The sequence below is a fragment of the Pieris napi genome, chromosome Z (assembly GCF_905475465.1).
Source record: "Pieris napi chromosome Z, ilPieNapi1.2, whole genome shotgun sequence".
NCBI lineage: Eukaryota > Metazoa > Arthropoda > Insecta > Lepidoptera > Pieridae > Pieris > Pieris napi.
In genome coordinates, this window is record NC_062259.1 from 173,329 (window position 1) to 198,738 (window position 25,410).

Sequence of the window (25,410 nt, forward strand, 5' to 3'; positions counted from 1 at the left end):
CATTTTGTTTTCATTTTACAAGTGCGAATTTTATATGTGCGTCTGAATTATAATCAGAAGTGATTTAAATTGAATATTTAAATCAAAACTAATTAATAATAGAAAATATTTGTGAAAAAACTGTGCTCATCAACCTTCCTAAGTGCTTTAATACAATTGAGGTTAACTATCCGTATGTATTATTAATAATGCCAAAGAAGTATACTTAACTTCTTACGCGTGTACATAAGTACACGCACCCTTTTTTTGTATTTGAAGGCAATCAGGCAGGGCATTTCTGGGGGAAATCAAATTAGTCTAGGGGTACGTCTCCGAGACCATCTGGCAACCCTGCGTGATGTTAAATCTTATATAATAAATTATATTTATTTATTCAGAAGATATATATATTATATAATTTTAATAATAATAATATTATATATGACTGATGATGTAATGTAATGTTACTTACCACTTTCATTGAGCTCAAAAGTCCCAAATCATACAAAAAAATGTGGCCTCGATGAGTTTTTCAAGTTTTTCCATGTCTATTTTTGTGGACGAATACAAAGCTGTCATCACGCCGGGCGCCCGCTCTCTGTTTGACTACTACACAACGAGTTGCGTCGCGCTCACACCCCGTTCGCGCCCCGTCCCGCCGTCCTTTTGTTGTATGTATTACCGTCGGGCGGGGCGGCGACGGGACGCGACAGTTGGCGTCACGCCGGGCGCAACGGCTCTGTGTGACATGTCCTATAATATTAATTAGTACATTACAACTGTACATGTCGCGTCGACGCCGCGTCGTCGCCGTCCCGCCCCGCCCGCTGTCTGACCAAACCTTAATATCAGAGAATGTCATCAAGATTGCTTCGGCGGAGTTTAAGTTTAGCGACCAGTCAATTGTTTGGTTTAATAAAGGAAAACTTGTGAAATGTATGCACTATTTAATGAAGCAAAATTGATTATTATTGGTTTAATTTAATCTTCAGGTCGCGTGTTATTAAAAAGAAAACATTTATGGATTGTTTGTTTTCACATGGATTTCCGGTCATAAAATAATTGTAAACACTAAACGTCAGTAATCAAAAAATGTCAGTGTCAACTGTCAAAATCCACAACGCGTTGCGAGTGGACGCGTCGTTCACGTATTTACAAAATATGAAATTGCCGGTGCGAAAGTGTTATTATGTGGCAAAAGTTAGTTTCTTCTTAATTTTAGTTTGTTTAATATTAAGTTTGTTCGAACATTATCGTGGTGGTAAAAGAACTGTTAAAGCGCAGACCGAAGAGCAAAATGAATTTGAAAAGCAGATTCTGGAAGACGAGACCAGGATTATTCCCGATTTGGGAGAAGGTGGTGTGGCAGCACATTTGTTTGGTGATGCGAAACGACTTGGGGAGGAATCTGAGAAACAACTGGCGATTAATGTGTATTTGAGCGATCGCATTCCGTATAATCGCTCTCTAGAGGGTAAGAACAGTTATAATATATTCAATATCCGCTTGCCGCCACAGTTCTGTTATTGAAATCAGTAAGTGCTAGTTTTTGTCTTTAAATATATTTATTAAAGACTACAATATTTATATTTTTAGATATATTATTATGTAATATCTTCTGGCCTATAATACCTTTAACATTGTTTTAGATGTTGAGTTTATTAATTACAAATAGAAGTACAGTCTGTCCTATGGCACGAGGTACACTTGACTTAACACCTAAAACTCTGGCATTTATTGTATTACAAGTTTATTAGTTTAGTTTTAAGAGTTCCATAAATTCAAAAGTATTTTTATTTTGTCTCTATTCGGCTAAAAAGCTGTCTTGGGGTATGAGATAAAAATAGACAGGCACTTAAGGTATTAGTTTCTGACAGACAGTAATGGAGCTTTCCTTTGACTTGTATGTATGTCTTTATGTTAATTTGATTTGTTATATTTGTCACTACATTTTTAGATCATCGTAATCCTGCATGTAAGCGTGTATTATATGATGCTGAGCTACCGTCTGCATCTGTGATAATAATCTTTCACAATGAGCCATATTCAGTGGTTGTAAGGACTATTTGGAGCGTTGTGAATAGTGCAAGAAGAAACCAGCCCTGGTATAGAAGGGTGAACTATGTTGATAGGAATACAGGGGCCAAAATGTCAATGGGTAAGTTATTGATTAAGCATAGGATATCTCAAGATGATTATTAGTTTATAAATTATGTAAATCATACAGCTAATTTACAGCTACATTTCTTAGAATATTCTAGAATTTTATGAGTCACCCTTAACATTATGAGACATCCAGAGAAGAAAGGTTTTGTATTACAATCAAGTTTAAAGTGTTATGAATGCATGTTACATTATACAGTATATATTTATATTGTAGGAAGTTTGATTTGTCCATATTAGAATCAAAATTATATCTTAATCAAATGTTAATCCACAGAAAGGTTAAATTTGATATATTCCTGGATCTATCTACTAAATCGTTTTGATTTATTGACAAGTAGGTGACCAACTTTCTGTTTGTCTTTGTTTTGTTCTGAGACATGTTCATTTATTTCCTTACAATACTTTCCCACACAATACTAGCAAACTTTAAAGTACTTTTATAACCTCTGGAAAGTCTTTGGAAGCGGGAAGTGATTTTAAGTGAACTCACTATCACTTAATGTCAGGTGAGCAACCTGCATGTTTGCTCTACTTAAAAAAAACATTGCTCACATAGATAGAAGTACTCATTGGTGCATAGTTTTCAAGGCACAACCCAAGCATTGAGAGTTCTACTACATATATTGTTTTCTTTCTTCAATCAATTCAGGGTATCCCGGCCAAGACCCATCATCACCGTTTGTATATTTAAAAGAAATAATATTAGTTGACGATAACTCAACATTACCTGAACTAAAAGGTAAACTCAGTCATTACATACGAACCAGAATTCCACCAGACCTGATCAAGATATTACGGTTGCCTGATCGGTGAGTTTATTTCATATATTTATAAATTTTTAATTTAAAAATTAAAACAGCCATTTAAGAATCTAGGTTTATTTTTCTTAAAGGTTGGTTGGTAATTGTACTGAATAATCATTTTAGTTTACATGACTATATTTTATATAAAAATGATGTAGGATAGGAGTTACGCGCGCTCGTTTCGAGGGTAGTCGCAAAGCTACTGGTGACGTCATGATATTCCTTGACTCGCATTGCGAAGCAAACGCCGACTGGCTTAGACCGCTCCTTCAGAGGATAAAGAACAAGCACACAGCCGTTCTTACGCCCATCATTGATATGATACATCAATCAACGTTTGAGTATGAGACGGGGAATGATTTTGAGGTTATTAAATGAGGGTACTTTGTGTGTTTTTATTAGAAATCAAATCATGGGATTTAGACTAGTTTGTAAAGAAAATGAGGGTAGTTGTAGATTTATTTTACGTTTTAAAGAGCGTAGTCTGAAGTTTTACCTAAATTAGTTTAGTATTTGAGTGTTTCACCATAAATTTTATTTTAAGAGTGGGGTAGAACATTCATAGGTTAAAGAATAGTCAGCAAATGTCTGGTTAGAATTTTTCGGTTCATTCAACCTTCTTTCTCTTCCGTTCTACGCCCTTGATTTGAGAACTGGCAGTAAATGTAAAATAAGAAGCATTTTTATTTTGACGTTCCTAAGTGTGCTTTGAATTACCTACATGAATAAGTGATTTTGACTTTGAACAGCTACAATCTGCGCCTACAAATTACCGCTATGACGTCATAACTTAAAACGCGCTAACAACTTCTCACCTTAGAGCCAGTCAGCGGATAGGTTTCAAGAAAAGTTCCTCATCCTTCCACACAGTGGCACTTTAGATTAACGGCATTCCTCGCCTTGCCTTCGCTTCTAACGAAGTCGTTTCATACAGTGTCGGCCTCACACGAGCACGTCTCGCGGGAGCTCGTTACGCGACTGGCGATACGTTGGTCTTCTTGGACGCGCATTGCGAAACACAAACCGACTGGCTTAGGCCCTTACTCCAACGGGTCAAGGATGCCCCTCATGCTGTAGTGGTACCCATCATTGATGTGATAGAGGCGGACACGTTTTACTACAGCGTTCAAGACCCGGCTGTGTTTCAGGTTAGGTTTTGGGCACTTCGGGGTTAATCGATTAGTTAAATCGTTTCAGATATTTAAGTCTCATATCGAATTAGATATAAAACAGTGAAACTTGGTTAAGTGAGAGGTTTCTCACCGATAATCGATATGGAACGCTTATATCAAATACGAATCGATGTACTTAAATGTCGGATATTTACTCGATATGTTACGTCTTCAGGGGTTCACTCAAGTTTCTTGTACAGCACATTTTGTTGGCACGTCTTTTGGCACTTTGCACATTTCTGCCTTGATATTGTTTTGGTATAAAGGAAGATATAGGTGTAATATATTTTGATAATTCGCAAGCCCTCTGGCCTTGAGAGCCCCCTGTTTTAATAAAAAAAAAAAAAGAATACGTGAAGGTACGTATACGGTTGGTTACGCTGTAGATTCAGATGTGGCACGTGCGCCGCAACGTACTGATAAGGGCAAGTGTTAGCCACGTGACTATTGTTTGTAAACATCTTGATTAGCGCATTCAAACCTTTGTCGACACTGATATTATAATTTGTTATATTTTAGGAGGCAAACGGCCTCACATGGTACTAAGTGATACCGCAGCCCATGGACACTAACATTGCCAGAGGGCTCGAGGGTGCGTTGCCGTCCTTTGGAAAATGGGTACGCTCTTTAGAGAACCCTATGTCAAATTTGTCCGGAAATACCTACCGGCCATAGACACTATTAAAGCCAGAGGGTTCGCGGATGCGTTGCCGGCCTATTAAGATTTGGTACGCTCTGAAAAGAAGAAGACACCGTGTGCTCCAAGTATTTTCGCGCTTAGGCTCAAACATTTAGTTCTCCATAGGCAAGGTCTCATGAGGGCACGAATGCGTGGCGCGCGAAAGGCCAGGGGCGACGTGTTAATATTTCTGGACGCGCACTGCGAGGCCGCTCCCGATTGGTTGAGGCCACTGTTGCAAAGGATCTCGCACAAACGGGACGCGGTCGTGACACCGTTGATCGATGTCATAGATCAGACGACGTTTCAACTTGAGGCCGCTGAGCAGTTTCAGGTTATATGCAAAGAATGCATGCCTTAAAATTGCATTGTGACCTTAAAATGTTGTCTTTGGCCTTTTAATTGAACATTCGGACTTAAAATTGCATCTTTGCACTTTGAATTCAACGTTGGTATAAATCTCGGCTTTTTAATTGATAATTTGGCCTTTAAATAAGCAACTTTGCCCTTTTATTTGATAACTTGTCCTTAAATAACAATTTTGGCCTTAACTAACTGCATTTGGATTTAACTGATTGGACGAGGAATGCGGTTGCTTATTCATAACAGCATGCGCCAGAAGCAGATTTTACTTAAATGTCAAACGAAAGGAGAAATAATTTGAGAACTTACAGTTAATGTAAATTACATATGTTTTGATATAGATAAGTCAAAATGTATAAAATTTTATTTTGATTTAAATTTAAAGCAATCTGAAGCCAAAAAGTAAATTATTCATTGTTAGAGATTAATATCTCTGCTCCATTGACTTGGTTAAGGTTTAAATACAGCCTTTACCCAGGCAATGTAGAAGAAGAGAGAATTACATAATTCTCTCATCTACATTGCCTCTACATTGCCATACCTATCTCTTTTCATCATAGCGTAAATACAATTTGTCATAAGGAGACGGTAGTAATGTGACTTAATTGATTTTCCTGTAAATAGTAATGCATGTGGTGTTTGTCATGGTGGGCTGAAAAGTTCGTAGGAAAATAGAATAAATATTTGATGTGATTGTAGTTGCCTTCGAGAGCGATACAACGATTATAGCGGTCATATATCTTCTAATAGGCTACAGTTTCGGTGAGTACGTTTTCATCAGAAAAAAATCTGTCTGAGCATATCCACATATTCATGCAGTCCAATATGTACCGTCGATCTTTAGAGACAAAATTACGCTATTTTACATATACACGTGTCTTTTGAAGGTAAGAATTAACTAAAATCATATTATTTTAATACCAGCAGCGCCATCTTTGAGTCGGTCTCCGAACTTTTCAGCCCACCTAATACTAATGTAGTTTTAACTTAACATTGGTTTAATATCGTGGTTATAGTCTGACGGTTGATTTTAACTAAGGAACGTGACTAAGGGTAAAATTGAGTAATGAGCGTGTGTGGAAGCAGGCGTACGTCGTGGTGGAAGAATTGTAGCCAATGGTTTGGTAAAAGCACCGATTGATCCATAACTAACATAACAACTGAGGTTGTAAGGCCTCAGGTATGAAAGTCGCACGCTGAAGACAATAGACAGACAAAATTTATTGGTTAAAAAACTGCAAAACCGCTTGAATTTGAAATTAGTTTGCCCACAAGCCAAGATGTAGAAACTTGTGCACATTGTTTTTGTATCAATTAAACTGTTTTAAATAAAAAATTAAGTACTGAATCTGTCAGTCTTGAAGAGTCAGGTATTAAACATTACCTGTATTCAAACAGAAATATCTAAAGTAAAGACTTAAGGCCAAGGCCTTGTGTTAAAACCTTTCTGAATTTTACCCTTAGTCCTGCTCCAGGGTCGGGCGCTTTCCTCCATATCGAAAACATGAATGTGTCGACTCTGGATGTCATCCACCGATTATATTGAATTAACTGTGTTTGACAGCTCTATGTGGAATTTATTTTTGATAATTTTCTAGGTGGGAGGGTTCACGTTCATGGGTCATTTCACGTGGATTGATGTTCCCGAATGGGAGAAGAAACGGCGCGGATCAGATATTGCCCCTACATGGTAAGGTTTTGGGGAGTTAAAGAGATTCCTTCGTATCGGTCATTGTGTATGGTGTTGCTCTCCAACTTGGCGAGATGCCACGCCAGTGAAGGAAGTGGCTGTACACAAGGGCTGCTTGTTATATTATAAGATTTTATTTATTTGTTTACCAAAAACACATAACTATCCTAAGGCCAGGTTCACACGGCATTATCCTGCACGTTTTTTTTGCAGTATACGTCTTAACGAATAAATAGTGGCACATGTATTGTACATAGACCCATTCACACGGCGTTTGTCCTGCAAAATATCGTACACCGTTTATACGTTCACACGAACACTCAACGAACTTGTCAAGCAAATCGAATGAACTTTAACGTTAATTTTGTTTAGAGGGGCACATACTATAGCTGTCTCGTTCTCCCTCACTGTGACAACTATATTTATATTTTTTATTGTAGATTAAACGCTGTATGTATTATTGTGTTTGGCATCGCCCTCGAGAGCCTGCTGACAATGAGAGCGTTGATGTATCACTTATCATCAGATAACCCTCCTGTTCTATAAACAAATGTTTTTAAATGTATAAATGCATCAAGCTTTTAGGTCTCAGGATCTCTTAATAGGCAAGTAGATGATGAGCCTTCTGTGCCGGATACAACGTCTAAGGCTTCCTCATAGTGATGTGATTCTTGGTACGAAAATCCATTGGTCTACACTCTACAGCCAGAGGCTCGACGACCTCAGGGATAGGAGGAACACGCTGAAGCCTTTAGGCCAACTGCTGTTTCAGTTATAATAGCATAGCACCTAGAAGAACATCAAAATCTACAACAAATTTTGGAAATTATAGATATGTGATTGAAATACCAGGTCTCCAACAATGGCTGGTGGTCTTTTCGCGATAAATCGTCAGTATTATTGGGAATTGGGAGCGTATGATGAGCAGATGGCTGGATGGGGAGGGGAGAACCTGGAAATGTCCTTTAGGATTTGGCAGTGTAAGTAGATTTTAAATCAACCTAAAAGTTGTGGGTAAGCGATGAGTATTCTGTGAAGTCCTGTTGCACAGCCGGGGTTTAAACTGTTAGAACTGACTCACTGGGTTTCAAAAATAGACCATTGAAGTATTTCCGTTACAATTCGACTTAGGGTTCTTCAGAAAGAAAGGTACTGTTCTTAGCGAGCCCTATGGCATTCTGGTATGTGGGATTTAGTAGACTTAGGTATGAGAGAGGCATCTAATCAAATATTAAAATGTTTGTATTTACAAAATAATGATATTTAATACTTTTTAGTATTTTATTTTAGTTTCGTCGTCCTGCCCTCCTTTATTTGTCATTAAACATATTTATTATTTCGTAGGTGGCGGTACCCTGGAAACAATTCCATGTTCACGGGTTGGACATGTGTTTCGATCGTTCCATCCATATGGTCTGCCTGCACACACAGACACGCACGGTAACTATATATTACAGTTCTTTTTGCACAGTGTTGGCCATTTCTCACCCCTGAGGTCGTAGCTGTTCCCCAATGGTTTTTCTATCTGTTTAACATTCCGTCGTATGAAGGAAAATATCGTGAGGAAATTGTTCTTAGACCCTAAAAGTCGACGGAATGTGTCAGGCACACAAGGCAGGGTACTTCTGAACTAATTTGACTTGATTTCCTTCAAGAAACGTACCAGTTCGTAAGAGCAAGAGCGAGCCTGGTGGCAGTGTGTCCATGGGCGCTATTCGACATCAAGTGAGCCACTAGCCGTTTGGCCCCAGTTCAATAAAAGCTGATCTAGGTGATCACTGATCAGCTTTTATGCTGCTTGCATATTAAAAAATGACCACGTTGTTTTTTTCTGTTTTCGCAGAATTGTTCTCGTTGTTATCATCTCTTTTCCGCACGTATGTGGGAAAGGGATGGGAATAGTGAGGGTAGGAGAGTAAATACTTTGAAATATTTCAGGAATTAACACAGCCCGAATGGCCGATGTGTGGATGGATGAATATGCTGAATTATTTTATCTCCATCGACCAGATTTGAGGGTAAGAATTAAATATCAAAAATAAAAAGTTGCTGTTACAAACATTCAGTAATATGTGAGACCGCACTGCTTCCACTTTCGTCGTACATGCACACGCGCATATATGAATGCTGAGGAGCAGTTTTTGTTGGGTGCGTTAAAAATATAATTTGTATATTCTATATAATATATATAGTTAAGTACATTTAATTCATTCATTTTAAAGGTCGGCAGCACCGGCGTTGCGGCGGTTATCACTTTATTCAAAGTGACTCGCCTGTTTGTTTGCCTTCTGTTCCAAAAAAAAATATAATATTGACTTAAATACAACATTTTTTATCGAACTACCTAGGAGTCAACTCCTGTTCATTAAAAAAGACGTATGAGCGAGAGGATGACCTGATATTATATAACGCCCATGGACACACTACCAGAAGGCTCGCTCATTGCCGGCTTCTTAAGAACTAAGTCGCATTGATTCCGAAATACTTTAGTGGGCTGGTACTTAATGGTGGTCAGTGGTGCCAAAAAAGCAAGAACGTAACAATTCTTAAGAGCTTAAGCGGGCTCAATGGCATACGGAGTGTCCATGGACGGTATTATTTAACATCAGGTGAGCGTCCTGCATCGGGCTAAACCATCTGCCTTTAATTCCTTCTTAAAGAGATAGTATAAACTTGGACAAGGCCCAATTCCCTTATATGAATGATATGTGCAAGGCCATTTCTTTCAAAGGCCTCTTCCATCTTTAACAACTACATCCAACAGCCTTAAACATTTAGACCTGTCTTCTTCTCTGACTCTACTTCTATTGCAAGAGATATAAGAGACTAGCTTGTCACGATGAAGGGAATCCTTGTGGGGTGCTGCACTTTCTTATATTGTGCCTTAAAGTTTCTCCTTTTCCTTCTAGAATAACCCAAAAATCGGTGACGTGACACATAGAAAGGTGCTCCGGGAGAAGCTCAAATGCAAAAGCTTCGCGTGGTATCTCCAACATGTTTATAAAGATAAATTTGTGCCCGTCAGAGACGTCTTGGGATTCGGCAGGTATTGGCCACGTGGCTTTATTTTAAATAAATATTTATAAAATGATGGTTCATTTTTTGCTAGAAAGCGCTTTTGGTCCAGTTGCTTAAGCGTTTGTGTCAGCCTAAGGGTACCTTCAGATCCTGGCTGTACCAATTTCTTTCTTAGGAACGAAAGAAAATATCGACATTGAATAAAACCCATTCATCGAGAGGAAACAATCCTAGGTCTTCACCCATAGAAGAAAAGGGACCGCTTGTTTTCTAAAAGAAACCTTTTCAGCCTTTTTTATAAAACAGGGATAGACATGTGCGTTGTTGGCCTTTTAAATTTGGTTTGGTTCGCTTTTTTCTTGAAGGACCATGTTGAGTGATACCGCTGCCCATAGACACGCACACTGCCAGAGGGCTTGCAAGTGCGTTGTTGGCCTTTTAAGAATAAGTACGGTACGTTTCTTGAAAGACTTACTTTAGCCTCTGGGTCTACGACCAGTTTCGTTACGATGTTTCCTTCCATCCAAAAAGTCCTTTGTTGCTTAGCCAGGGTTCAACGACCTTAGGGACGAGAGACACTGAAGCCAACACTGCTCCTCATACAAAGGATAGTCAATTCCTTCTTAAGTTGATCGTACATGAATGGATCCAAACAAGCGGGAGTCATTACAGGTTCCGCAATCCGTCCGGTCTCTGCCTGGACAGTCTCCAACGCGAGGGCGAAGGCTCTCCTCTCGGCTCTTACCCCTGTCATAACACCCTCGAAGCCACTCAGTACTTCGCTCTTTCACTGAAAGGAGAACTCAGGGACGAGGAGAGATGCGCTGAATTGCAATATATGAGGTAAGAACTGGTCTATTTATAATTTCAAAAACCCGTCAAAACTATACAAAATATGGCGTCGCACTATGACGTAACATGCTTATAAAAAAAGTGATTTTTTAAAAATATTACTATCCCGAATTAATATTGTAATTTTTATATCATTTACACTAATTTTTAGGTAAATATCCCGCAATATTTTTTAATGAATTGTATGATAACTCTATCCAATTGTCAAAACTCTCGTCTCTTTCTGTCAGATTGTGCTAAAGCTGTGAATTAAATAATTTAAAGCCATCACTTATTAATTTTAGGGTAAAGTCCTTCTCTTTAATCTCTGGTTCCCTAAACTGGATCCAAACAAGAGTTTGTTTGGCTCCAGTTTGGGGTCGTCTTCCAAAAGTTGTTCAAATTTCAATTGTGGTTTAAGACGTGCCCCGGGCGAAAACGAAGCCAGCGGTCGGCGTGTGCTCATGGTCACCTGCCACGGGAAACTGAGAGGACAGGTGAGTTGGATTTCAGAATTCAATACGCGAGGTGATCTTTTCCGACACCGGTAAAGCCTCAGCGATTAATTGCTAGAATATAGAGCTGCAATTAAAGTTCCAGGTGGAGTTTTAGATAATATATTGCATTATTATTAGGCCGGCAACGCTCTTGCAAGTTATGTGATGTGCTATATTGCTGGTATTGTGAGTGTCTATGTATATCGGCGGCGATATCACTTAACATCAGGTGAGGTAAAAGAAAAAAAAAACATATAATACCAATTTTACAAATAATTTAATATTTTACGAATATAAAATATGTGTGTGGGAGAAATATCGTCACCCCATCGACGTGGACACCGTCATTAGTAGCGTCGTGTGGGTAAAGTGCGAGCTCAAAAGACAGGAATAATTATCGTACATTACTTAATTTAGATTTCCTAAGCATGAATAATAAAGAGCAGCGGGTTGCACCAATCTCACAATCTACAAGACCCTACTCGGTCCAACCTCTCATCACCACAACGCTCCACCGAATACTCCAGCGTTCCCTGACCGCCCTGTCCAAAGTCAAGATGGCGCCTCCACCCCACTCTTCGGGCTATTTGCTCTGCTCTGAATAGTCGTTATTACTACTTTTACGTGTACATTATTCGTTAATGATTCTTAAAAGTTAATAGATAATTGATCAGAACATTTCCTGATAATCCGACCATTCCCTGTAATGTATGAGTTAAGCATACGTCACAAAATACACGGAATTTTCTGCGTCATTGATGTCAACTCCAACGACGAACGACGACGGGGAAACATCGGGGAACATTGAACCAAATTTAAAAACCCTTTAAATGTTTGTTCTACCCTCAATAAATACAAATAGATTAAAGTAATATTAAATAGCTGTTATTTCGTTGTTGGAGTAACTTTTTTATATCAGTTGGAGTATATATTTGGTTTCGTCTCTTGCTTGGGTTCGATAAAAATTACAAAGAATGGTGTTTAAAGTAAAAACGTCTTAATTCTTTTTTTAGGACGCCCCCTTCTTCCCCCTTGGTCCTCTCCACATTGTCTTTAAGTCCATCTATTATCCGCGAATCTTGCAATATGCCCTGCCCACTTCTGTTGTTTTTCGTTTTATTTTTTCTCCTTTTACTTTCTGTATTTTTAGTTATTTCCATTCCTTTCTGGTATGCTACTAGTTTCGTTTTTATATGTGTTGTATGTACAAAGTATCCGAGAGATTTTTTTTTAGATGAAGGAGAAATTGCCCTTTTAAAAAAACTTTCTTCATTTTTATCTTGGAATGTTTAAATTCAGTATTTAATATTCGCCTCATTAAAATTGTCAGAGATGGCGCTACCTGCCCTCTAAACAGCTTCAGCACATTGAGACTAACCTATGTCTGACGTCGCCGAGGGAAGCGGGCGGTGACGTCACGGCGGCCAAGTGTGTGCCGGGTGTGGAGCAGAAATGGTCCATAGACTATACTGAGGAGAACGACTTTAGACTTGACAGTGAGTTTAATTTTGAATTATTCATTAAAATTTGTTTTCTAGTTTGTTGTGTCGAATAAAGACATCAAAATAAAATCAATCCAGTGATAATGTCCTTGGCTACGTTATTTGTTATCTATATCCAAATTTTATGACGTTATCAGAGTCACAGATTAAAATTATATTGTGATTTGATTTTAATTTTTTTTTTAGATAAAGGTGAACCGAGTGAACAAGAAATCAGATTGCAGAAGTTGAGAGGGCAGAGGTATGTCTATATATTATTTTTTTGGTTTTGGAAACACACTAAGTTTCTTAATTGCCTTCATAGAAATGGTATTTTTATCGAAATATTGCACTCTTCTCTGTTTTTATTTAGCGCTTTTAAGAAAAAAATAAAAAAACGTGTGGTACTCGGGGACTGCCGCGGTAAAGCTATTGCATAGCATTTTTTATCAACTTATATAAGCGCGACTTTTGCAGAGAGATATGAATGCGCTGTATGCGTTCTGTCCCACTCTAACGCACCTGCGCTACGTCACCGATCACGCCAGACTGATGTGAGACGCAGTATGCGTTCTGTCCCGCTCTAACGCGTATTGGCCTCATCTATATTACGTCATCGTGTGTTAGGTTTATTTTCGTTACGGAATTTCTTGAATCGGTCGCTCAAAGCTCGCGACAACATCTATGCGATAGCTTAAAATTTACCCAAATTTAAGACAAATTCGTAATTAATAATCGGCAACACTTTGGTATTTTCACAGACGCATCTCCCGTTCTCTATTATCAGTGAACGAAACGGACCAACGTCGACACAGAAAGAGCAAAAAGAAGAGGAAGAAGGATAAGTTTATACTGAAATTGGTGAGAAGAGCGAACGGCAGCGAGGAGCATTTGGAGGTGGATATTTACTGCAAGCATCGAACCCTGTACCCGAATAACAGCTTCGTGAGGGACATCGTCAGCGCGCTCAACGATAGGGATATTACGGTAAGTTTTATGGATTCTATATTCCGATACTAGACGGCAGCACTCGTTAAATAAAACGCGCTATTGTTTAAACACAGGTTTGGGCTAGATTTGATAGTAAATGATAATTGAATTAATCTTATTGCACCTGGATAAAAAGAGTCATATGTTAAGGCGACACTACCGGGCGTATCCCATCATGCTTGACCTTACGCCGGCATAGTCTTCCCGCATTGTGTCCCCCCTCCCTTATCTACCGGCTACAGGCACTCCCTTTTACGTGAGGAACGTCGATCTCACTCCAGTGAGCTGCCGTCCTCGGTCCTGCCTTTGAGGCGAATGACCACCCCGGAGGTCTCTTTTTCTCTAGTTGTGCCAAAAAGCCCGGTATATTGAATTTAAATGATCGATTGGGTCAGGGTTCAGCCAGACAACACTGTGTAACAATATATAATTTTAAATATCTTTACAGGTTATCAACAATGGGCGTGTGTTCGAAAAACATCGAGTCACTCCACTCCATACGCATACACACGCCCATAAACACAAATCGGTGAGAAATATTGAATGTAGCTTTTTTCAAATGTTAGTATTTACTTATAAATGTTAGTCGCCTGGAAGAAGAGAGGAGTCGGTGTCGAACCGAAATAAGACTGAGACGGGCTCTAATTTTCCCTATCTTCCCGTCTGGAGTAGAAACGTGGACCATTCTGGCTGGAGATAGGCGAAGGATACGGACTCGCGCGTCTACCGTATGCCTCCAGCGAATCGCATCGCATTTCGGCCGTTTCCTTGGCCTCCGCTGTTTAAGTTTATTTATTTTATTGTTACATCTGCTACCTCAGTTTCTTAAAGCTGTATTCCTTATTTAGCCTATTCTTTTCTTCCCTATCGTACATCTTTCCTTCGATCTTCGACACGCCATATAGCATAGAGTATCTTTCTTTCTCTTAAACGAAAGGGATAGCTATATCGTTTATTTCGTTTTACAGCACAAAGAAATCCAGCCGAAGAAAGTGAAACCGGACGTTCGAGTGATAAAAACGAGTATAACCGAGAAACCGGTTCACCCGGTCGACACCGCCCCGGGCGTGGTGCGGTTGAACCAGGATAACGAGAAGAAGATTATTATTGAGGATTTCGTAGAGATCACTTCGAAGCCCACTCTCCACCCTAAGGTATTACTTTTATCATTTAAAAGAAAAAAGGTCCCATTTCAATTTTATATTTTAGTGGCGCGTGAAATGTTCAATTACGAAAGTTTCACTTTTTTAAAGTAATAACATTATAAGTTAAGAGCTATCGGTTTATTAAGTTAATTCAATAATGAATTATACATTAGCTTCAGTGTATGTTTGTTCACCGAGCTTTATTACAAAGCTCGACGCGGGCTGAATCTTTAAGATGATATTGAGGTTAATACGAATAGAGGATACCGATAACGCCGCGTCATTCTATCGGCAGCGCAATTTAGCCGCTAAATTTGAAACATTTTCTTTTCAGAGAAAACGAAAACATCACAAGAAAATACTACCGATGATTAAGTAAGTATTTTTTAATCTATATAAATACTAGCCGTTTCGCGCCCGCTTTGCTGGACGAATTAAAATAAATTTTATGTTTCATTATTTTATTTTTTTTCATATTTTTATTATTCTTCTTTTTAACTTCCCGCTAAGAAATTTGAAATATTTCGGAAATCGAGTTTTTAACAGATGTTGACGTTTAGAGGTTCTAGGAAGCCTCCCCGAATGTTTCCACGGTGAAGTCCGTATGGATAAATTTTCATAAAAGTAAAACAGCAATAAAAAAATGAAGGAACGTTGGAATTTAATAAATAAATAGCCATAAACCATCTAGGAATGGCTCAAATTTCGCATTATATATATATATATAGATATCCCGTGTGTGTATTTAAACGCTTCCTAAACGGCTGGACCGATTTGGATGAAATTTTGTGTGGTCGTCGTTAATAATGTTACAGGATTTTAAAAACCATTTTAGTTTATTTATTAATGACAGTAGAACTTGTATGAATCGTTAAATATTGCCTTAACAAATTCGAAACATTTTCAACAACCCACCAAAACCGAGACGGTGTTGCAGGCCCTGTGACGTAACATGCCTGTAAACACAATTAAAAATTATTTCTGACTTCTACTAACGAGGTCAAACTTCTTATGGCAGGCGATTTTTTTTTTGACAATATCGAATTGGCCGTTTGTAATCTGTTTTTATACTAAGTATGTGTTCTAGTGTTATTTTAGCATAGTGTAGTGCAAATAATAAAATAAAGTTAATTTAATCTTGCAGTAACGATGTGTTAAAACCAATATCGATTGAGGACTCGCCGTTAGAAGAAACGATGACGTTGCCACGGGCGCATTCAGGTAATTGCTTTGGGACTGAGGAAGAGGCATTTCGCCCTATCGGCGAAAAAAAATAATTAAAAATTAAAAATTCCCTTAAAGAAACCCTTAATTAATTTAAATTTAAAAGATCCCGGATTCAGTATCAGAATTTTTTAAAATTTATTTTTTATTTTTAATCTAATCAAACGTGTAGGATTAAGCATTAAGCTCTTTGGGCAAATTTAATCAACTTTGGCAAAATAGCATCGTCGTTTACTCTTTGTGACGTCAAGTCCGTCACAAAAATTTGTTTGTTTAATAGTTTTAATTCCAAAATTAAAGAAAATAGTTTCGTTAGTCACTAAAGCTCCACAGACCTAATCTATACAGACCCAAAAGCTAAGACATCCAGTCAACTCCATTCTTCCCTTAGCAAAGCTCGGCTATAGATGACATAACTGTTAATTCCCCAGATCCCGAACGACCGGATGATATTTATAAACGTTACGATGAGAGCAGCGATGACGCCGATGATGAAGACAAACCGGACACAGTTCTATCACCGACGGAAGACGTTCGTAAAGACTTCCAAAGCGTCGACGTGTCCGGAATAGATCTAGGCAAAGCGTCCGAGCGAACGTCAAAGTTGACGGACGCGACGGATGATAGTTTACGGATGAAGCCGGACGCGGGAGTGACAGATGACAGTCTGACAGATGTGACATACGTCAAAGGTGACACAAAGAGATACAAATTAATGAGTGCTGATGATAATTTGATTAAAAATTATGATAAACTACGCAGCGAGGAGAGCATCGCTAAGGGGACGCAGATACAGGTATTTCAAAAGTTCTGTTTCCACGGTAACGGGTTTTCCCACACACAACCACATTTTAAAAGGCCGGCAACTCACTTGCCTTCTGGCATTTGGAGGGTCCATGGTATCACTTAACGTCAAATGAGCCCTATTTTCATTTTCATTACGACTCGGGATGTCGCGTTACACTGGGGCACGGGGCAGACATTTCTGCTTATTTTTAATCTGACCCAATTTAACATGAAATGTATAAAAATATTGTGTGGGTATGAGCAAATGAACTAAATTTTAGTTATTTTTTACGCTAAGCTCGGCTTCATACAAAGACGGTATCAGTCGAAGGTTTCATCTACCTATTTCTGTCCAGTTGCGTTGCAGTCTTATATAGCCTATGTCACGTTTAACAAATATACGTAATGTATATAATCACTAGTGATCCGACGTCATAATGTAAACCGTTCTCGATTCCACCAAAATCGGTTCGGCCGTTTAGCCCGAGGAGTTTATAATGTTTTTAACAACGTATTATTTCAGTCGAACGACGGTCGTCCCGTCCGTCTGGTGATGAGATCGAATCTGACTTTCAACATCGGCGATGAGTTCTTCAACTGGAAGCTGGACGCTGACGATGTCGCGTGAGTAGACCAAAAATGTTTTATTATCGGCTTAGCGCCATCCGTGGGATCGTTTGACAGATCACTTTTTAATATTAATTAAATAACTTATTCGATCTTATTTTTTTTTTCAGTAATCTTCTCGGCGAGTTGACGATGCCGAATAAAACCACGGAACGCACATCCACCGCCAGAACCGCTCGGCTGGACTCGTCTTCCGAGAGTTCCAGCCAAGAGGAGTGAACGGTTTTTTATTTCGCCAAAATGCCTGTTGTATTAAACGTAGGTCGTGTTGTCTATGATCATTGTAAAGAAAGAATGTCGCTGTCCTTGTCTTGAATTATAAAATTCGGCCTTAAGGGTACTCGTAAGACTGTGTAGTACTTAAAATATATATTATTTTTATAATGACTATAAGTAGATTTGTACATATGCGAATTTTATTGAACATTAAATTGCATTAATAACTTTATCGATGGGAGCGCCCTCTATCGACTACATGTATGTAGTTTAATTGATTAAAAGTGAGCTGGGAGCCTATTTTTAATTATTTTGTAAATTGATTAAAGAGCCATCTGTCGTGGAATAGTTAAAATAAAATTTAATTCTAAATAGCTGTTGTTTTTGTGCTTTTTGCTTGAAGAATGAAAATATGTACTTGTAAAAACCACATGAAGTTAATTACTTTTTATTTTAAGATGAGAATTTTTCTGAGCAAGGGCACTGGTGTTGTCAATTTAACTAAAACAAAGTAATAACACTTTTATAATTTATAAATATTTCTACTTGATTCCCTAAAGGGAACGCATTTGAATAAAACTCGTTCGTCGTTACTACGACGCGTAAACAATACGAGTCGTTGATTATTCTAGATAGAATATTGAAACCGTGTGCACTTATCAGGTGGGTAGTGTTTTTCATTTTTTATTTGACTCGAAATATTGATATGTTTAAATTTGCTGTCTCTCTTACACTTATGACATTATGAGCGAGATAGCATTATTTTCTTCATTTGTAATAAATTATAATAATTGTATATTCGTCTATTATGCAATTTTAAGGTTTAATTAAAAAAAAATATTCAAAACCTAATTCCGTCCATTAAAACTAATATATTGCCATCTATTTTTCACACATACTCACTAGATGGCGTTGTACTAAAATTGTCAATTGTATGAAATATATTTTATTAAAGTTAAATATTCTAGCTGTTTTATTTCCTAACCTTATATCATACTCAATCATCGGCCCTTTTGTGATATATAGCTTATAATTAATGTACAGTAGAATCGCGTTGTAGAAGTAATCTCGTTTTTTAAATAATTTAAAAACTAGGAACACGTTTTCAATTAAATTTAGTTGAATTTTATAAAACCAGCGCTTGGTTACGCAAAACTTACTATGGGCAACAGCGCGAGTATACATACAAAAGAATATTATCAAGAAAACATTGAACAATTATTGTCTGTGTAATTCGCCAGTATTTCGGTTTTAAGCTGTCTATAACACAATTTATGATGACATTTTCCGCCTTACCCAAGAGGTTGACTTTATTTAGCAGAAGTAACAATTTAACATAATATATTGTTTATGAATATAATCTGTTTTGGCTTTGTATATCGGCTAACTCAATCACCATCAGCCCTAACGGGCTTTGGCTTGTGGCAACATCCTAATTTGTGTACGTATTATGCAAGCGCGTTAACTAATTTAGGTTGTAGACGAACTATTGTGATTTTTGGTTAAAATTTTGTTTCCCTCTTATAATCTGTTTCATAAATAAAACAAAACTTTGCAAAATAAACTTTATAAAAATCAAAACTTATTCTAACTTTGGAATTAACTTGACATTTCTCACATTTCGCAGGAATTTTGACAATTGACTTTACACTTAATTTGGCAACGTGTTTACAATGTACCGTCAGCAAAGTAAAGTCGTTAAGTGGATATTAAGAATTATACAAAATTAAATTTTGTCAATTAAATAAAGAAATCAGACTTAATTTATTGTTCAGTCAGCATACAAATTAACAAGTTAACCATGTATTATATGTGTTAGTTCAGAAATCACGAAGGAACAAGTGAACAGTCAGCAAAAAAGTAAACTACGTAAGATCTTACACGAAAGAAAGAAACGACACTGTACCGTCCCATTTTATAGTATATATATAATGTTGTCTCTTGTTTATATGTAATGAAAGACAGAGATAACATTAACTTTAGATGAAAAAAAAGGTATAATGAAACAATTTCACTTTTTTGATGTAAATACTTAAGTGCATGGGAAAAGTCTCACGGGTCGACCGTATTCGATGTGGACACAATAGTCTCTATTGCGGAATGACCCGGCCACAAACTCCGCATGGTCACGGGTGACATCCGCGTCTTCGTTGGTCACATTGGCACCGGATTGGCGTAACTTCTATTTGAATTCATGAAACAATAACATCAATGCACTGTATTAGACAACCACCAGCCTGTATTGAACAGGAATTGACTAATGACATAACACCTACCAGTCTTTCGTTATTTTCTCTCAGCAATAAGGACAGGGCTCTGGCGTGCATTTGTATGGAGTTGTTCAGTTCAGTGGACGACATGCGAGCAATCGTATTTGCATCTGGTTCCTTCATCGCTGAAACATTCAAAGTTTTTCTTTGAAGCCACTTTTATTAAACTAAAATCGGCAAATGACGCATGGGTGGATTCAGGGATGAGCGGTTGTGCCTCCCACTTGAGGTCCAGGTATTAGTAGAATTTTATTGATACTTTCCCATGAATATACTCACAATCATTAAGTGGCAACTCCATCTCCGAGCAGTGGGGATTGAGATCGGCCCCGCGGCAGAAAGCACTGTAGCTGTCCACGGAAACTGACAATTTCTGTTCCTAAACAATTTAATATCTCCACGTTATACACGCTTAGTAAATTACATTTATTAAAAAAAATACACATTTGTTATCATTAAAGCAGTGTTGGCCTAGTGGCTTCAGCGTGTCTCTCATCCCTCAGGTTGTAGAACCCTGGCTGTGCATCGATGGACTTTTTGCGCATTTAACATTCGCTCGCACGAAGGAAAGCATCGCGAAGAAACCAAGCCTTAGACCCAAAAAGTCGACGTGTGTCAGGCACAGGAGGCCCCACTGATTTATTTAAAACATGGTACAGATATTTTGTATTATTTGCTTTTATATTATTTTCACCACTACATGATCTACCTGACTTAGGCTTTACGATAAATTATGGAACAGTAGTATTTGGGTAACGATGGCTGACCAGCAATTTTTACTCACCTCAAAAAACTGTTCATTCAGAGGCAGCACATCTGTTGGTAACTCACTCGCATCTCCAGAGTCAACTATAAAACAACAATTTATTTGAATTCTCCGCAAATTTTAAAACATAATTCATTATTTATGAAAACATTACATATAAAAACAGATCTTCAAACTCAAAATAAGTTTATTCAAATAGGTAACCAAGTTCACTTATGAATTTCATTTACTACCAGTTTGCAAGTCAAGGGCGGAGAGGGGAAGAGAATAACTGGCAAGAAACTCTCCGCCCTTTTTTAACATCAATTATTTACGTCAGTACCATGAGAGGTAAGAGTAACAGACGGAGCCCCGGTAGGATCAGAGATTCAAGGTGGTGAGATTATCCCATGATAATTAAGGATACTAATGCCCGCCTTCCACTGCGAACGGAACGGACCCATTACGGACCTCCGCTATAATTGTAACGATGATTTTCATACATTTTCGGAAGGCGGGCATTGAAGTCTTCGCCGCTTTGAGAGGAAGCGAGAATTGCAGTTGGTGTATCGCGGACCAATGTTAAAATATAGAACCACGTGAGCCGTGTAAGCATTTGGTCAATGTTCAAGTGAAATTTGAACAAAATCCGTCTCGAAGGACCAAATACGGTTCCTGGGTTAACAGGATGCTTATCACTCCCGTATAAAAATATAATAGATTCATTGTAATGAATTAAATGCGTATCCGATAGTTAATCGACACGCTTACAAAACTAAAAAGTATGTCTTAAATGTTGTTAGGATTTATATTTAGGATCTGTTTCCTAAAAAAAGAATATTCCATCTAGTTTCCTTTGGAAAATTAACAAAGTAAATAGATCAAGTTAGCTTAGTTAGCTCGTTTGGCTTACAATTGTTTCGTAAGTGGAAATAAACATACTTTCCTGTACATCCATCCATTGTATTTCGGGAAACACATTTCTCGTTTCAGTACCTGCAAATACGTTAAACTGAGGATTTTTATTAGTTTTATACGAAAAACACTAGAGAGAGATAGAGTAAACAAGTAATCAAAAAAGTTTAACTTTGGTGCACATTGTGTGAAGTATGAAGGAAAACATCGTAAGGTATGCCTTAGATATGTGTCAGGCACAGAAGACTGATCACCATGGCTATTAATAAAATCCAAAGAAACAGTGCAATCTGAACTTTTGATCATTGATGGACATTTTGGTCTTCTTTTTTTTATGGAACAGGTTGCAAACAGGCAGGAGGCTCTAATGTAAAGTGAAACCCAAAGACAGTCTCAATGCTCTGGCATCGCTAGGAATTGGTACGCTCTTTGAAATATCCTAAGTCGAGTTGGTTCGGAAATACTTCTGAGCCTTGAAACTCTCAGTTGTGGAATACCCGTCGAGGTGATACGGGTGGTATTTTGTATTCTGCTCCGGCGTCTGATGAAACTCAGCCACAGTCATTAATCCAAACAACTCCTCTGAACACTCTCATTGGTAAATGCGTTAGAAGATGAAGTCTTCTCTAGAGGCCTTCAAAGAGCGTACCGTTTCCTGGCAACATTGCTAGCCCCATCGTTGGAGGTGTCCATGGGCGGCGGTTGACCGTAAATTGTTTGACATGTTTTGTTCGCTCGTACATATATACAAACTATATCATACCCCTATAACCACGAAACTCCAAGTTATCACCATGATCAAAACCACAGTATTCTATTTCGCATGGATTTTGGTATGCTGCAGGCATTGTAGTGGGCTGAAAATTATTATAATTCCTTAAAATAAAATAAGATAAAAATAAATCAGTGGTGCTACAACGAGAAATCATGAAACAGATACGGAAATCTGAGGCCCGGACCTAAAAAAGATTGTAGCGACACTGATTTATTTATTAAAGACTGTCGTGACATTTTTTGAAGATATCGACGTCACGTATAAAACTGTAGAAGGTACATCGATACATCGTACAAATATTAAATCCTATATTTATCAGGGATAACGTAGGGTTCTAATGGTGAAAGAAATATTCAAATCGGTCCAGTAGTTTCGAAGCTATATAATATAGATCTTTTTTAAAGTAAATAGGCCGTTTCCCCACCTTAAATTCTTGCAATGTAAACGGTGATTTAGCATCGCTCTGCCCTTTTCCATCACATATCATATCATCGTCCTCTACCTGTCCCATTAATAACGCCTTGTGCGTATTTTGAATGTCAGCGGGCCAAATATTGACATTCTCCAGCCATTGTTGGGACAGGTTCGATGGCCGGAGGGATGAATCTGCTTTAGACACCTTTTCCGATTCTAAAAATATTGTACTGTTAAACGGAATTGTTGCCCTGCCGAGAGGCTTACAGGTGTGTCACCGACCTTTATACACTGGTAGGTGATCCTGCACTTTCTGAATTAGACATTTTTGGGTATGTACACAAGATGATTAAAGGATAAAATTATAAACACATTTATTAGAATTGGCTAAATATTATTGATATATATATATGATATATATATATGATTGATATCTTATATAAAACTGTACTACATTGCTCTATTGTCAATAGTTTCCACAGCATATAGGAATCTTTATTAGTCTTTTTCACACCTTTACACCTAGCTTTTTTTCAAAATTCTAAAGCCAAAGATCATCATAGTGGGGTTCTAATAGTGAAAGGATTTTTCAAATCCTGTAGATTTGGAACCTATTCAATACAAACAGTCAAATCTTTTCTCTTTATATTAGTGTAGATAAAGAGTGGGGTTGAAGACTCTCATCCCTAACCTAACCTAAGAAACTAATGATGTAGGCACAGTATCACCAACTTGCCAAAACAAAGGGTTGTAGTGCTTTTAATACACTCTCGGGTTATTTAATGTAATGAAGTTCAATTATAAATATATTTGTTAAATACAAATTTATCTTAAATAAAATAGATACATACCAGAGCCGGTCTCAATAAATGCATCATTTAAATTATCTCTTTGTTCCATATCAAATGTTATGTTTAGTGTGGTTCTGAAATTTATTTTAATTTATAAGTGATGAAAATGCCTCTAACCTAAAGATCTTCCAGCAGTCTATCTAAATACTGTCTGCCATAATGTCGCAAGGTTGCATACATCACTGATTTCAGTGAAGGTTGAAGATGTAACTACTATATTTGTAGATGCACTTAAGATATATATTACAATGCATTAAAACTATGGTAATATTCTATAAATATTACCGAGATCATTATGATAATGCTTCAAACTCTTCATTAAAAGCATTTTGTAATGAAATCTTTTAGGAGCAGTGTTGACATAAGTTTGTGACAATCATCCCTAAGGTGTAATCATTCTATTAAACATTTGCAGAAGGAGGAAACCATTAAGACTTGCCTATTATAATAAAAAATATCATAAAACAGAACCAGGTTGTGCCCTACTGGTTCTGTAAATGGAATCTTTGTTGCTCACTGAGATTTTTATAAGGCTTTGAACTCTATATTTAATGTTACAATAAAGTCATATTGCTAGTCTTGCTTAAATGATAACCCTACAAAGCCTATAACTCCACGAGTAGCAAGACTAGATCGCTGCTTTGAATGATTTATTTAATATTCTTATATTAAGATATAATATACTATATTAAGAGATTTTATGCTGTAATATTATAATAATAATATTACAGCATAAAATATCAGTCATATCAGTAATATGAGTAGTATATGTTTTTTTATGTTATAACGGTTAATTCATGTTTTAAAAGATTGGCTTGATGCATATATTTGTATCTATGGGATTCGGCATCTTATTGTCTACTTTTATGGTGCATTATACAATATATGAAACACTGTAAACTATATGTTATAGTTTGTAATAAGAGATATATTAGAATTATTATTATTGTGATATTAAATACAGGGCATAATGTAATACTGCCAAAACAAATGTTGGTTATAACAAAGAGTATCCATTTTCAATAAGACATAATATATAGGAATAAATTGATGTCCAATATGTAACAATTCTTGGTCATAAAAGATTCAATTCCAACTTTGCTTTTCTCTTCACAAATAATATCTCTTATTAAAATACTTTATGCAAAGTCCGCAATAAAATTGAAGATGAAGGGGCATTGAGAATTTGCCATTTTTAATTTAATAAATATTTATCCGAAAATTAAGACTAAAGAAACGGTGTAATTATATTTTACCTGTAACAAATATCAACTGCGAAGTATGGTGCTATTGAAATATTGAATTTTGAAAGATTTCATTACGTAAAATTGTAAGTCTAGAGTCTAGACGGTCAATATTATATATTACAAATGTGTACTTACTTTTTATTACTTTCAGTTCTCTTTTGGTCAGATAATTTCCATTTTTCCTTGTTTTTGTAGAAATCTAGACGATACACTGCGACAAATTTTGATGATCCAAGATTTTTAGATGCCATTTCACTAAAAAAAGCAATTAGGTACTAAAACATTTGAAGACAAAATATAAAGTAAGGGTATTTTAGTTATTCAAATAGTAAGTAGTTAAGTACCTTCGCATTTGTAGTTTCAATTTTAAAATTTCGCGATCAAAGTTTTATACTTAGGAGTACTCTGTGCAGTCTGTGTGAACCACAGATGATTAAAAAAATATAGATAATAAACCTAACAGTTTAATCATTACAATTATTTTCTTAACCTACAAAGTGATGAAAAAAATAATTAAAAAGAAAAT

The 25,410-nt window shown here is 37.1% G+C and overlaps 2 protein-coding genes across 5 annotated transcripts; one reads left to right on the forward strand and one right to left on the reverse strand.

Annotated features, from left to right (window-relative positions):
• Window positions 1-1,077: 1,077 nt before the first annotated feature.
• Window positions 1,078-18,627, forward strand: LOC125062478 (polypeptide N-acetylgalactosaminyltransferase 1). Of its 4 annotated transcripts, none has more exons than XM_047668447.1 (21): window positions 1,078-1,453; window positions 1,937-2,137; window positions 2,795-2,954; window positions 3,883-4,096; window positions 6,761-6,852; window positions 7,705-7,832; window positions 8,197-8,292; window positions 8,791-8,870; window positions 9,762-9,898; window positions 10,543-10,713; window positions 11,123-11,198; window positions 12,529-12,694; window positions 12,887-12,941; window positions 13,441-13,666; window positions 14,118-14,198; window positions 14,638-14,823; window positions 15,149-15,189; window positions 15,959-16,035; window positions 16,470-16,834; window positions 17,348-17,448; window positions 17,562-18,627. In XM_047668447.1, exons 1-21 carry the CDS (start codon window positions 1,141-1,143, stop codon window positions 17,668-17,670), a joined length of 3,075 nt encoding a protein of 1,024 aa, XP_047524403.1. In that variant the 5' UTR covers window positions 1,078-1,140; the 3' UTR covers window positions 17,671-18,627. The 4 variants fall into 4 exon arrangements, with proteins under 4 accessions (XP_047524403.1, XP_047524404.1, XP_047524406.1 ...); XM_047668448.1 differs by lacking the exon at window positions 3,883-4,096 and adding an exon at window positions 4,926-5,133 and having other exon boundaries at window positions 1,079-1,453; XM_047668449.1 differs by lacking the exons at window positions 1,078-1,453; window positions 1,937-2,137; window positions 2,795-2,954 and adding an exon at window positions 4,926-5,133 and having other exon boundaries at window positions 3,984-4,096.
• A 591-nt stretch (window positions 18,628-19,218) lies between these two features.
• LOC125062731 lies at window positions 19,219-25,317 on the reverse strand. The gene is made up of 10 exons (XM_047668830.1): window positions 25,229-25,317; window positions 25,020-25,139; window positions 23,638-23,711; window positions 22,797-23,002; window positions 22,361-22,454; window positions 21,625-21,678; window positions 20,722-20,786; window positions 20,217-20,316; window positions 19,944-20,062; window positions 19,219-19,849 (listed from the first exon to the last, which is right to left on the reverse strand). The coding sequence occupies exons 1-10, from the start codon at window positions 25,234-25,236 to the stop codon at window positions 19,700-19,702; spliced, it is 990 nt and encodes a 329-aa protein (XP_047524786.1). The 5' UTR covers window positions 25,237-25,317; the 3' UTR covers window positions 19,219-19,699.
• Between the last annotated feature and the right edge of the window lie 93 nt (window positions 25,318-25,410).